At 38.1% G+C, this 15,293-nt stretch overlaps 1 protein-coding gene across 3 annotated transcripts in view; it reads left to right on the top strand.

The window, feature by feature from the left end:
• LOC115221560 (DNA repair protein XRCC1) overlaps positions 1 to 15,010 on the top strand; it is a 47,842-nt gene extending 32,832 nt beyond the window's left edge. For 2 of the 3 annotated variants that reach the window (XM_029791762.2, XM_029791763.2), the window contains exons 10-15: positions 1,811 to 1,924; positions 3,782 to 4,008; positions 4,435 to 4,501; positions 7,816 to 8,154; positions 12,859 to 12,934; positions 14,797 to 15,010. In XM_029791762.2, coding sequence (XP_029647622.1) covers positions 1,811 to 1,924; positions 3,782 to 4,008; positions 4,435 to 4,501; positions 7,816 to 8,154; positions 12,859 to 12,934; positions 14,797 to 14,913 — 940 coding nt within the window. In that variant the 3' untranslated portion in view covers positions 14,914 to 15,010. The remainder of the gene's footprint in view (positions 1 to 1,810; positions 1,925 to 3,781; positions 4,009 to 4,434; positions 4,502 to 7,815; positions 8,155 to 12,858; positions 12,935 to 14,796) is intronic. The other variant, XM_036510847.1, reaches the window with a different exon arrangement.
• The last annotated feature ends 283 nt before the right edge of the window (positions 15,011 to 15,293 follow it).

Genomic DNA, 15,293 nt, shown 5'->3' with positions numbered 1-15,293 from the left:
TGGGCCAACCAAAGCCTTTGAGTGGATTTGTAGACAGAAACTGAAAGAAGCTTGTCATATATGTGTTTTGTGTGTGTGTGTTTGTGTTTGTCCCCCACCACTACAAGACAGCCAGAGTTGGTGTGTTTACATCCCCATAATTTAGCAGTTCAGCAAAAGCGACTGATAGAATAAGTACTAGGCTTAAAACAATATGTACTGGGGTCAATTCATTTGACTAAAAATTCAAGGTGGTGCCCCAGCATGGCCACAGTCTAATAACTGAAACAAAAGATAAAAGGGAAGTAAGAGTGTATATTGATTTCAAATTTTGGCACAAGGCCAGTAGTTTTGAGGGAGAAGTTCAATTGGTTACATCAACTCCAGTACACAACTGGTACTTATTTTATTGACCACCAAATGATGAAAGGCAAAGTCAACCTCAGTGGAATTTGGACTCAAAATGTGCAGATGGACAAAATGCCATTAAACATTTTGCACAGTATGCTATCATTTCTGCCTGCTTGCCACCTTCATCATCATCATCATCATCATCATCGTTTAACATCCATTTTCCATGCTAGCATGGGTTGGATAATTCAACTGGGGGTCTGGGAAGCCAGGAAGCTGCACAGGCTCCAATCTGATCTGGCAGTGTTGTCTACAGCTGGATGGCTGTGTGGTTAGGGAGCTTGCTTCCTAGCTACATGGTTTTGGGTTCAGTCCCACTGCGTGGAAATTTGGGCAGGTGTCTTCTACTATAGCCCCGAGCCGACTGAAGCTTTGTGATTGAATTCGGTAGGCGGAAGTTACTGCCGTATGTATATGTGTGCATGTAGGTGCTCAGTGCCTCTCCGAAAGATGCCCTTCCTAACGCCAACCACTCTGAGCATGTAGTGGGTGCTTTTTACATGCCACCGTTGGCCCACGTTTTGATGGTGCTTTTATGTGCCACCGGCATGGGAGCCAGAGGGGGCTGGCATCGACCACATTTCGATGGTGCTTTTAAGTGCCACTGGCATGGGAGCTAGTGAAGGCGGCGCTGACATCGGCCATGTTCGGATGGTGCTTTTCAAGTGCCACTGGCACAGGAGCCAGTCAGGGCAAAGAGGCTGGCATCGACCATGTATGGATAGTGCTTTTTATGTGCCACCATCACAGGGAGCCAGACAGGCGGTGCTGGCATCAGCCACAACTACAATTTCCATTTGATTGTGGTTTGATTTGACTTTGATGTTGATGTACTTGACTCAATAGGTCTCCTAAATGTTTAGATAAATACATGTGTATCTTACATGTTAGACAAGTCATCATCATAATTGTTTTTACGTCCAATTTTCCATGCTATCATAGATTGGACAAAACCGTTGGAAGCAATATTTGATGGTTGGATTTGAGGTGGTGAGCTGGCAGGACCATTAGAATGCTAGGCAATATGCTCAGTGGCATTTCATCCATCCTTGTGTTCTGAGTTCAAATTCTGCCATGGTCCACTTTGTCCTTCATCCTTTCAGGGTCGATAAAATGAGTACCAGTTGAATATTGGGGGCAATGTAATCAACTTACCTCCTATCTCAAAACTGCTGAAACCAATATTTTACAGTTGGATGCCTTTCTAATGCCAACCCCATTAGCTGCTTTTTACAATATACCAGGATACAATACACTTATTCAAAAAAACGGTTAAACATTTTAAACAAGTGAGTTCGTATATTATCTTTTAGACTAGTGAGTGTTGTGGCATAGATCTGATTAATCAGAACTGGCCTCAGAAATCCTGAAACAGTCAAAGAATGTTTTATATGTAGTTCTCCATCTTTTTTCTTTCCAGGTGTGCATTTGCTAATACACCAAAGTATAATATGGTCAAGGGACAAGGCAGAATAGTTACAAAACAATGGGTGTTGGATTGTCACAAACAAAGAACACTCCTACCTTGGAGGAAGTAAGTATTGTTTCAGTAAAGTTTTTACTGATCTGGCAAGAGGACAGCTTTCTCTCTTTTTATAGCTTGAGTGTGGTTAGGTATGCTGTTGACTTTTCTACTTGGTTGCTTTTGTTGTTGTTGTTTAGTCCTAGTTGAATTCTGATGAAGCAGATTTATAATCAAATACATTCTTGTTGTGACCATCACATGGGGCTACATTTACTGCCCTCTACAGCAATGTTATTGTGCTACCAAAGATCAGCATCCTTCCTCATTGCATTCTGTTTCAATTAATCTTTATTCAAATTCCAGTGGTTGTTTCCCCTGCCTTTTTTAACCAGAGTTTATTAACATAATTATTGTTCATCACATAGGCTTTGATTTTAATCAATTAATTTTCTTCTCTGTTTATACTCACTTTACTAAATGTGGTGGTATATATCACTTTTCTATGCTGGCATGAGTTGGATATAGATTTATTAAGGTAAAACTTTATGGCTGGATGTCCTTCTTGTCATCAGCTCTTGTTTCTCATGTGGATTATATATTTGATAAGTGCCAATGTACAAAACTCTTGGACCTTAAGTTAACCTGTTACTTCTGCTAAATATTAATAAAAATATATATATAGTGTAGGAATCAATTAGAGGGGTTTAAAACCTCTAAGGGATAATTAAATGCAAAGTCGCTCCTAGTTATTACCTGGGTAGGTACAGTCTTTTGTAAAGTTGTACGGTAGCAGGTGATTCAGTTTAAGGTTATATAGGAGAACAAAATGGATATAATAACAAGTCTATAGTAAAAGACACTTGCTGAATGTGCCACACAGTGGGATTGAACCCAGAGCCATGTGGTTAGGAAGCATCCTTCTTACCACACTCCTGAGCCTGTATGTACTTTTTTTTTTTTATATTAATAATTGGCAGAAAGAGTTTTGTGCAAATTTCTTATCCCTTGAGTCACTCTGCATCTTCTGCATATTATTAATAAAAATTATGTATATACTCATGTTTTGATTTCTATTTTCCTGTTTGTATCACGAAATCTACACACACATACTTATATATATATATATATATATATATATATATATATATAATATATATATATATATATATTATATATATTTCGAACATTAGGCCTCACCAAGGCAATGACTAGTGGCCGAGACCTTTGGATATATGCTGTGCTTGAGAAGACCTGGCAAGCCAAGTGAGACCTTAACCTGTGGCTTATGCCAGGGGTGTAACCAGCCCACTTATGCATACCTTTCCTTCATTGGACACTAAACTCTGCTTATGAAGACCCGTTGAGGCAAGTAAAGTCAAAATCAAATTCGATGACTGGCATCTGTGCTAGTTGAGCGCTAAGAGCACCATCTGAGCATGATCGTTGTCAGAGCAGCTGACTGGATTCCTTGCCGGTGGCATGTAAAAAGCACCATTCGAGCGTGATCGTTACCAGCGTCACCTTACTGGCACTTGTACCAGTGGCACGTGAAAAAACATTTGAGCGAGGTCATTGCCAGTGCTACTGGTCTGGCTCCTGTGCAGGTGGCACATAAAAAACACAATTTGAGCATGGCCATTGCCAGCACCACCTGACTGGCCCTGATGCTGGTGGCATGTAAAAGCACCCACTACACTCTCAGAGTGGTTGGCGTTAGGAAGGGCATCCAGCTGTAGAAACTCTGCCAAATCAGACTGGAGCCTGGTGCAGCCATCTGGTTCACCAGTCCTCAGTCAAATCGTCCAACCCATGCTAGCATGGAAACGGACGTTAAATGATGATGATGATATATATATATATAGATATCCTTACACATACACCTACACACACATACATATTAATGAGGATACTGTTCTTCTTTTCCAGATACCAACTGGAAGACGAAGAAGAGGAGGATGAAAAAGCAGACAAAGTGCAAGTGAAGGATGAAGGGAAAAAGCAGAAAAAAGAGAAAGAGAAAAAGGATGATGAGGAGGAGGAGGAGGAAGAGGAGGAGCAGCAAACCCAGGTGATCGATGAAGAGGAAGACTATTCACAACAGTCGAGATTGTCAAAGAGTAAAAGTGATCCTGAATATTTACCATCCATGGAGGGTATGTAGGATATATTGTATGGGTGTGGGATTCTATGTGAGTGTAGGATGTGTTGTGTGGGTGTGGGGTGTGGGGTGTATTGAGTGAGCTATGTGAACATGAGTTGTATTGTGTAAGTGTGGGCTGTGCTGTGTTGTGTGAGTGTGAGGTGTGTTGTGTGAATGTGGGCAATATTGTGTGAGTATGGGATGGGCTGAGTGTGTGGTGTGAGTGAGCTGTATTGTATGAGGGGAGGTGGAGTTGTGTAAGTGTGGGCTGTGTTGTGTCATTGTGAGCATATTGTGATGTTGATATTTTCGTTTTTGTGGTTGATGATGATGATGATGATGATGGTAATATTTCTGTTGCTTCCTTCTTTGTTACTATAGCAACAGTCATGTGTGTGAAATGTTATGTAAACATGTTTATTGTTTATTCTATCTTCAGACCGAGAGTCCACCGATGAAGAAGAAGGCGTAGTATCTGAAGAAGACACAGATGATGAAGTCAGAAGGTAACTACTAGTTGCAAGAGCAGTGGTGGCGGTGGCAGCAGTATTTGTAGTAGTAGTAGTAGTAGTAGTAGTAGTAGTAGTAGTAGTAATAGATGTTAAGATCTGTGAGAATGTTTGGTGCTGCCATGGGTCGAATACGTGTATTGCATTGCTATTGTTACCATGGTAACAGTGCCAAGAGAGTCGTTTTGCTAACTTTAGATGTATGAATATATGTTTTAGTGTATGTGGATGGTAAAATGCTACTGCCCTATTTTGTATCCATCTTGACTGATGTCCAACAGGATATCCGTGTTGGTTGGACAGGACTTATGTGCCACATCTTGTTACCATAGAAACTGTACAGAAGAGAGTGGTGGTGGTGGTGGTGGTGGTAGTTGCTAACATGAATAATATGAAAGATTGTATTGAAACATATAAGTTTTGTTGCTTTTGTAGTTTGTTTCTTTTTCTTTGATGATTCAACAAGGAACTGGAGCAAGAAACAGAACCCATATCTTTTTCAAGTACTCTTTGATTGATAATGGAGTATCGCTTCTCGATTTTCTTTCTATTTTTATGTATATGCCTTCATTGGCTGTGAGGTAAAGGTGCTGGACAGCTAACCACATGGTTGTAAGTTCAGATCTTACTACAGCCATTCTGTTGTGGCCCTCAACTGAGTATATAACTTTGCTTATTCTGTTTTACATCACCGGATAATAATGAGGTTCTTGGAATTTCATGGTTAGAGGAAGGAAGGACACCATCCAGCTGTATAAACATTGCTCCAGCAAATAAATTATCCCAATACAAACATTTAAAAATAGTTGCTAAAAAAATAATGAAGTTGGAACAAATTTGAAACACTGTATATGTGAATGTACAGTTAATATCACAGCATATCTTTTCTCAAAGCTTGCAATAAATTTACCTATACATTAAGGCCCAGTATGCTGAAGTTCAAGCCCCACCTCCTCAGTCTAGTTAGACAATATCTTCTTTTATCTCTTTTTTTTTTTTTTATTTCAGTCTTCAGACACTGCCCTGAAGGTTTTTTTATTTCTTTCAGTCTTCCGGCACTGCCCTGAGGAGTTTAGTCAAGCAAATTGACTCCTTTACTTATTTTTAAGTTTGGTACTCTTTTTGTCAAACCGCCTGGTTCTGGGAACATAAACTAACATTGGTTGTCAAGCAGTAGTGGGGGACAAACACACACACACACACACATATATATATAAATGATGGACTTCTTTCACTTTCCATCTACCAAATCCACTCATAAGGCATTGGTTTGGCCAAGGGCTGTAGTGGAAGACACTTGTCCAAGATGCCACACTGTGGGATTGAACCCAAGGCCACATGGTTGAGAAGCAAGCTTCTTACTGGACAGTCATGCCTGTGCCTAGATGTGGAACGTATTTATATTACCAATGTCATTGATTACTGCTTTCCAACAGAACAATCACTGGTTCACTGCACTTATGATAGCAACAGTAATCATCTGTGTAAATTGGGTAGAAGAAATTCCTCAACTTAGTTTTGTTCCAAAACATTGGTTTATCAGTTTTCTCATTGACAAATATTATGGATTAAGTGTGAGTGGAACTGGTTTGTTAGTGAGACACACTGGGGCAAACTGAGTCTTGTGCATTGCTCAGAGGTATAAAACAGTAAGTGTCAGCAAGGTTCAAACTCATGACCATGTGGGCAACAGTTCAGCACTAATAACTATTGAATTATGGTAGAAAGAAAATAAATGTCTGAATATGAGATGAGTTCTTATTAATATAATTGAACATTTTTGCCTGTTGTATTCATTCATGCATAATAATATATGTAAGCATGACAGTGGTGAACTGGCTGAACCATTAGTACACTGGGCCAAAATGCTTAGCAGCATTTCTTCTGCCTTGATGTTCTGAGTTTAAATTCTGCTGAGGTCAACTTTGCCTTTCATTCCTTTGGGGTTGATTAAAGAAGTACCTGTTGAACACCAAGGGTTGATATAATTGACTTATCTCCTCCCCAAATTGCTGCCCTTGTGCCACAATTTCAAACCAAGCATGGCTTTGTGGTAAGAAGTTCACATTCCAACCACCTGGTTCCAGATTCAGTCCCAGTGAATATCATCTCAGGCAAGTGTCTTCTACTATATCCCTTGGTTGACCAAAGCCTTGTGAGTGGATTTGGAAGACAAGAACTGAAAGAAATCCATCTTATATATGTATGTTTGTGTTACCTTGTTTAGTTGTAAAGGAGTGTCACTGTGATACAAGCAGTGTCATTCGTTTCCAATATTCTATTAGAATATGCTTGGCCATGGGGAGATATTACCTTGCTTGCAGACATGAAGGGCATCCAGCTGTAGAAAATATGCCTCAGTAAACTATGTCCAACCCATGCAAGCATGGAAAAGGTGACATTAAAATGAAATGATGAATATGTATTTTTTCTTATCAAAAGACATGGTCCTGTGATTTTCATAATGACAGCTTTACTGCTAATATTGCTAAAGTTCAATTTATTTTTTATTCAGCCTTTCCAGCATTACAATAAATCTTACTAAACACTCTTTTCTCCTTTCTTTCTAAAGAAAAGTTAATGTGTGTTACATCTGAGATAATATTTTTAGCAGGATTTCATTGCTCATAATTATATACACACAGTGTACATGATTTGCTATTATACACAAGTAAATGCAGTATGAACCTCACTTTTAGAGATTAAAGATTTTTGGGTTCAGTCCCACTGTGTTGCACCTTAGACAAGTGTCTTCTATTATATGGCTTTGGGCCGACTAAAGCCTTGTGAGTGGATTTGGTAGATGGAAACTGAAAGAAGCTGGTTGTGTGTGTATATATACTCACACACATGTGTGTGTGTATCTGTGTTTGTCTCCCACCCCTGCTTGACAACCAGTGTTGGTGTGTTTATGTCTCTGTAACTTAGCAGTTTGGCAGAATAAGTACCAGGCTTTAAAAAAACTATGTACTGGGGTTGATTTGTTTGACTAAAGATTTTTCAAGGCTGTGGCCCAGTATGGCTGCAGTTAATGACTAAAATGAGTAAAAGAGTAATCGAAAGACCATTTGCACTGCATTTTGATCAGTTTGATTTCTGGTCAACATTATGCATCTTATTCTGGTCTAGATTTGAACTGGAAAACCTTTATTTCTAAACTAAGGGTAACAACATTCATATCCACTATGCTAATGATGTATATACATTATGATCTTATCATGTGGAAAAGAATATCCACCCCGACCTCCATAAAATGGCACAATCCATTGAAACCTGTTAAATAACAGTTTTTCTTAATGTTTATTTTGTAGGATCAAAAATGCTGCAAATATACAGTCAGAATCATCTAGTTCATCTGATGCTGGACCATCCTCATTCATTTCCCATGCAGCAGATACTTTGGAAATTAACAGCAATGATGATGATGATGATGATGATGATAATGATCATGACAAAAATAACAGAAACAGTGATGATGATGATGATGCTTTCGATGCTGCCACAGATGTTGATGAAGATAAAAACAGTGATTCAGATTCTGAATTGCCCATCCTGCCAGACTTCTTTTCAGACAAACACTTCTTCCTTTATGGAAACTTCAATGAATCAGACCGGCATGAGCTAACTCGATACATTATTGCATATAATGGGTAAGCAATTCTCCAGTCTTGTTAGTTCTTTATGTTTATACGTATTGATGTATTACCAACATATTTCCTTTTTTATTGTAGAATGATAATGTGAAGATACATGACCTAATGTTTGTTAAGGCATTTGACTTTATGATCATAAAATTGTTTTATTCCTAGACTAGGCAACACATTATGACCTTGAACAAGACATTTCATGTTGTTCCAGTTCACTGAATGAGTACCAATCAGTTGCTGTTTACAACCCTCTCTCCTTCCCACTGTCATATCTTAGATCAGGGGTTCTCAACCATATTTTACCTATAGATCCCTTTGATTCCTATTTTACTTAGGTAGACCCCCACAACCATTCAATGTTTAAAAAATCCTATTTTTATAATTAAAAAATATTAGGACTTGTATTAAAATTGTTAAAATATTTTGTGTATTGTGGGTGTATAACCAATTTATTGCTCATAAATTTTATTGGTCTGAAACACAATTTTTTCATGGTCCCTGAAATGATTACTATGGACCCCTGTCTTAGATGGTTCTTTGAATCAAGTATAGAGATGCCAAGGTGTTTACATCTGCTTGTGACTATATGATGTGCATTTGTAAAAGTATGGTACATATGACCAAGGCATACTCACTTGCGAGTGAAAGGTGGCTGTACTTTAATGTGTTGCTGGTGGTTGTGGTGGGAGTTAATGCATCATATTGTTGATCAAATGCATACTTAGTATGTTATTGTGATTTCAGTGACTAAGAACAAATAATCATCCATAAAGTAGGGCACAACTTCTGCAGGAAAATACATAACTTTGCCCACATGGAGCCAACAGGTGACAACAGGTGTAAATTAAGTTCAGAAGTAACCCCTTTATGTTTTGTACTGCCACTACGACTGTTTCTGCATTCTCTCCTGAACTTGATGACTATATACCAACTACCTCCACCTAAACCCAATTTTTCTTTCCAGTTCTTAATTGTCTCACCTCTCATCCATGCCAAATATTTTTGTTTCTCTCTAAATCTCCCAATATCTTAACAACAACAAAAAAAACACATGATTTGGTCTTTGGAAACACCATAAATGATCATAGCTGGAACATCTTTCATAATAGGTCTGCTCGATCACACACACACACACAGAGCAAGAGGAGAAAATATGCTGAGTTGCTGGAGTTACACCAAAACAATGAGTGGTAAGCAAGGTTTGATGCCATTGAGGTGGCTTGCAGAGGATTTGTAAGTTAGTCCCTCCACAAAGCTTACTACATGCTAGGCATCACAGGGACCAGAAGGTAGAAGGACATCAGGTCAACTATGGATCAGGAGTTGCAAGCCCTGAAAGGGGTCAGTCCTACCAAGGGTTATGCTAACTGAACATGAGCTAGGGTTTGATCAACTCCTCACCTGGGTGAGGTCGTTTGATGTTGAAAAGCTCAAACCATCATTGATAAGATGATGTGTCCAGGTGCATCAAGGGTGATGTGTAAAAAAATTATATATATATAAAGTGGTATGGATTGGAGATATTTGCATGTATCGATATCTGCTGGTCTTCCATTGAAATTTTCCCTAGAATTGTACCTTGTAGAAGAACTTCCCAGGTGGAGGTGTGTGGTCTCACAAGATATATATATATATAAAGTGGTATGGATTGGAGATATTTGCATATATCGATATCTGCTGGTCTTCCATTGAAACTTTCCCTATGTACCTTGTTGAAGAACTTCCCAGGTGGAGGTGTGTGGTCTCACAAGATATATGGAGACATCTCCAGATCTGTGTGTATGCATATTACTGTCTCCTTGCCCTGATAGGAACCCCTATCTTGCCCAGGATATCAATTGTCTGGAAGCTGTTCAGCGACGTGCAACCAAAAGAATACCCTCCATCAGGCATTTGCCATATCCTGAACGCCTTACTTCCCTGGCATGGACACATTGAAACTCCGACGTCTGGCAGCTGACTTGGCAGACACCCATAAAATTATCAACCATCGTACAAACAATAACTCTGAGCACCTTTTCAAACTCCATCCATCTAACACCCGTGGACATATTTACAAAGTAAGAAAACAGCACAGCTCCCATGACGTCAGGAAACATTTTTTCACGCTGAGAGTTGCTGAAGCATGGAACAAACTGCCGGCATCAGTTGTTAGTAGTCGGAGCACTGCATCCTTCAAAACTTCCATGCTTCCTGAGATTCGCCAACACTACACTTGATTTTCTCCCCTCCATACACACACAAGCATGTATCTGACTCATACATTGTTCGCTTTCCAGACATTTCTACATTACTGCATGTACTTTATATGCACTTTCTGACAAGTTGTGGTGCACCTGAGCACTGTATACAATAATTTCATTATTATTATTATATTAGGTGATAGTTGTAAACAAGTGTCACAATTATGCAAGTGGTATCCCTCATTTCCAATCTTCCATGAAAACATGTCTGCCCATGAGTTAATAATATTACCTTGCTTGGAAGCAGGTATGGGTTGACAACAGGGGTGGGGTATCCAACCATAGGACAATCCACCCTCAACAACTTACGTCCAGCTCATGTGAGCATGGAAAAATGGATATTATGACAACGATGATGATGATGATGTTGATCATCATATTTGTATATAGGTATATATTATTCGCAAAATTGAATTAAACCAATGAATCACGAAATCTAAATAAACAGGAGTAGAGAATCTGTTATTGGTCCTTTTCATAAAGTTCTGAAAATAAAAAAAAAACAAGTAAAAAAAATAGAAATATAAAAATAAAAGGGGAAGAAATAATGTCTATAAATAATCAAAGAGACTGACTAGACTAGTGAGACTGGCAGCTTTTGCTTCTTGACACAATGGTTTATTGATTTCTGCCGTCTAGTGTAGCATTTGAAAATCTTGGTGATGGTAAGAGTTAAGTTGTCACATACAGTATTCAGAGATAGAGACAGACAAACACTCCCTCCTCTCATGAACAACGAAACAAAACGCCATCGCTGCCCAGCATTCACTACCACAAACAGGTGAACAGAAAGAGTTTGTAGTAGAATTGAGTTAGCAATACTTACTCAATAGAGTGCTGAAACGGATTCGAGTGTTGCATTTGTTTTTTTTTCTTTTTTTCATTTTGTAAATAGAATTGTACACTTTATGCTGACAACCTAAATTAAGTATCCATATGCTACTGATTGTTCTTGTTACTAGAAATTATTATTATTAAGGTAAGGTGGTGAGCTGGCAGAATCGTTAGCACACCGGGCGAAATGCTTAGCAGTATTTTGTCTGCCGTTACGTTCTGAGTTCAAATTCCACCGAAGTCGACTTTGCCTTTCATCCTTTCGGGGTCAATAAATTAAGTACCGGTTATGCACTGAGGTCGATGTAATCGACTTAATCCCTTCGTCTGTCCTTGTTTGTCCCCTCTATGTTTAGCCTCTTGTGGGCAATAAAGAAATAAGAATCGTTAGCACACCAGGCTAAATGGTTAGTGGTATTTCGCCCATTGTTACATTCTAAGTTCAAATTCTGCCAGGGTTAATTTTGCCTTTTATCATTTCGAGGTGAATAAATTAGGTACCAGTGAAACACTGGGGTTGATGTAATTGATTAGCCCCCTTTTCCAACAGTTTCAGGCATTGTGCCTATAGTAGAAAGGATTCTTATTACTATTAAGATGGCAAGCTGGCAGAATCGTTACTGTGCTGACCAAAATGCTTAGCAGCATTTCATCCATTTTCACGTTCTGAGTTCAAATTCAGCCAAGGTTGGCTTTGCCTTTTGTTGTTTCGGGGTCTATAAAATAAGTACCAGGTGAACATTGCTGGCCTTGTACCAAAATTTGAAATCATCATCATTATTATTATTAATATTATCAAATATGTTGATGAGGGATGGTAGAATTATTGTACTACCAGACAAAACGCCATGCACTATTTATTTACATTTTGTGTTCAAAACCTTCTGAGGTCAGCTTTGCCTTCAGCCTTCTAGTGCCAATAAAATAAAGTACCAGTGAAGTATTAGGGTTAATGTAATCAACTAGACCCCTCCTTGAGTCTGTTAAAATCATTTATTAATATCCCTTTCATTCATCACCCTTATGGCAAAATTACTATTGAGTAGTATTATAAGATTTCTAGAGAAATTGATATCAGTGGAGATTTATTAGTAATTAAAGAAAATAGTTGTTCGTTATATTGTAATTTTATACCATTAACATTCATATTATGCTCTCAACTGTAATTCTTATTTGTTCACATTATTTTGAATTAATCATGGATTCCTGCATAGCTTTGAGATTTTAGTAATGTGGTTTATTTTTAGAATGACATTGTAGGATAGGTGTGAAAAGCTGGATCTGGTCAGTTTGGACATAAACAGGTAGAATTTTGGGGCTGGATATGGCTGGTTTAAATTCTAAAGGGTTAAACAGTTAGGCTTAATTTATTGAAGTTTCATCCCATCATTTTATGCTTAGGGTGCCTTTACCATTGAAGCCAGAGTCACAACCCACTTGAATCAACCTCTGTTTTAAACTGCTTGTGTTTAAATTCTAACTAATCATAAAGATAAGACACATTAAATTTTGTTTCAAGCATCATGACAGTTATTTTTACTAAATTTCTTCAAGTTGTTGGTTATTTTTATTTCATTAAAGATATGATCATGAAAGCCTACATGTTATTTTTTCCTTTTTGATATTCCAGTGAAGTTGAAGATTATATGAATGACGATGTTAACTTTGTTGTAACATCTGAACAATGGGATGATAACTTTGATGAGGTGAGTGCTCCTTCATTAACTTCGCTGAAATAGTAGAAGTAAAACACCATAACTATGTTTTGGTTTTTTTTTCCATTTTGGCATTGGTTGAACAAATCTCACAGTATTTCACCTCATGGTACATTCTGTATCTCACACATGTAGTAACAGAAAAAAACTGCTAATCATATTTGTTATGTGTAGTTTTAATAACTGGATGCCCTTTCAGTTACCAACTTCTTGAAAGCCTGAGCTAACTGTATTTTATTGAACAACTAAGAATAGAGAGGTTATCTGCACCAAGACTAAGGTATCCCTACTACCCTAGGTCTTATTTTATTCTGAGTTACTGCCCTCCCAGATGGCTTGACTGTGGGATTTTGCAGAGCCTATGTCTCTTCTGTTTCTTCATTTTGGCAGCAAGGCTTCACATGAACTGGATGCATTTCATTATGCCACAAGCAACAGAAAGGTCTAAGGTGCTTGCTCGATCCTGTGTCATCTCAGAAAATCTATTTCCTTTGTGTCCTTAGTGTTCATTGCTATTGTGAATCTTCTGCATACAAAGATTATTTTCTCATGATCAGTTACTGTTTTTCTCTTAGCAACAGGACATCCACAATGAAGCATCCTGCCTTTTCTTTTTTAACAGACATACTGTTTATATGAATACATTATCTAATGTGTCCTTGTTGTTTTTCTTTTTTTTTTTTCAAGGCAGTGGAATATGATTTAAAGAGAGAAAGTTAGCTGCTGTTTCTTCAACATGAACCAGCTACACAGAAGCTAAATTGTTAATTAATATGATCAGTTAACCTCAGCTAAGCTATAAATTGTGAGATGTGTAGTTATTTCACAACCTAAATATTAAATAACAAAGATATTTAAGGAAATATTATATTAATACTGTTGTTAATTACTTGATAGATAAATAGATAGATAGACACAGTAAAAGTGTTGAATCTGGTCCCTCTGGTGGAGAGGATTAGCCTGCAAGAGTCCTGTGCCAGTGCCATGTAAAAATCACTCCTGACGGTGTCATAAATGTGCCTGTGCAGTGCTACATAAAAATGCCTGTGCAATGCAATGTAAAAGCACTTGTACGGTGCCACAAAAGTGCCTGTGTGGTTCCACAGTGCCACATAAAAGCACCCATGTGGTACCATGTAAAAGCACCTGTGTGGTGTCACATAAAGGCAACCATGCGGTGCCACGTAAAAGCACCCAGCTCACTCTGTAAAGTTGTGCAGCTCTCCAGCTTGCCAACTCTGGTCAAACCATCCAACCCATGCCAGCATAGACAACGGACATTAAATGATGATGATGATCACACACACACATATGTATGTATATGTACATAGGTGCAAGTGTGAATGTGTGGTTAAGAAGTTTGCTTCTCGGCCGCATGGTTTCAGGTTCAATACCACAGTGTGACACCTTGGACAAGTGTTTTTGACAATAACTTCAGGATGACCAAAGCCCTGTGTATGGATTCAACAGACGGAAACTGAAAGAAATCTGTTGCTTGTGTGTGTGTGTGTGTGTGCGTGCATGCGTGTGTGCATGTGTGTGTGCCTCCTTGTGTTGATATTGTGTAAATGAGTGTCACTGTCATAGAAGCAATGAATGTCATTCATTTCTAATATTCTGTGAAAACTTGTCTGGCTCTGGCAAATATTACCTTGGAAACGGGTAAGAATTAGTGACAGGAATTGTATCCTGTCATAGAAAATCTGCCTTAATAAATTCTGTTCGACCTGTGCAAAAGTGGATGTTAAAAGAAACAGTGGTGATCATTACATACATACGGACAGACAGACAGATTATTTTATGTATTTATTTAATTTTGAGTCTCATTTTTCTCTTCCCATTGCATCTTTCAGGCTTTATCAAACCACCCACAACTAACTTTTGTACATCCAAAATGGCTGTATAGCTGTCATAAGAAGAACAAATTGGTTCCTTACCAACTTCACATTGTCACTCCAGCCAGTGAGTAATGTATGGCTCCCACAGACTAACAACTAAAGCTGTTTTTCTCATCATTGCTGTTTGGATGTTTAAATTGGGGTGGGTGGAACAATGAAGAGAAGAAACCAAAACAGTTGTACATAAAACAGTAGTTATATATTTTGATTGATATATAAGACTTGTTTTCATTTACATTATATAAAACATTCTCATTTGAATTTTAAATTTTTTTCCCTGTCTCCATCCTACCTCCACAAAAAAGTTTGTTTTTTTTTCACATGTTTTCAATCATTTTACACATTTATTGGATAAGTGTTCCAATAAACTTTTATAAAAAAGCAAGTTGATTTCTGGATTTTTATTTGACCATATTTTTTTTTTGTATTCAAGAGACTGACCAACTTGACAC

Source organism: Octopus sinensis, linkage group LG18 (genome assembly GCF_006345805.1).
Source record: "Octopus sinensis linkage group LG18, ASM634580v1, whole genome shotgun sequence".
Lineage (NCBI taxonomy): Eukaryota > Metazoa > Mollusca > Cephalopoda > Octopoda > Octopodidae > Octopus > Octopus sinensis.
Note: the sequence above shows the minus strand (reverse complement) of the source record. Positions and strands in the feature narration are given on the sequence as shown.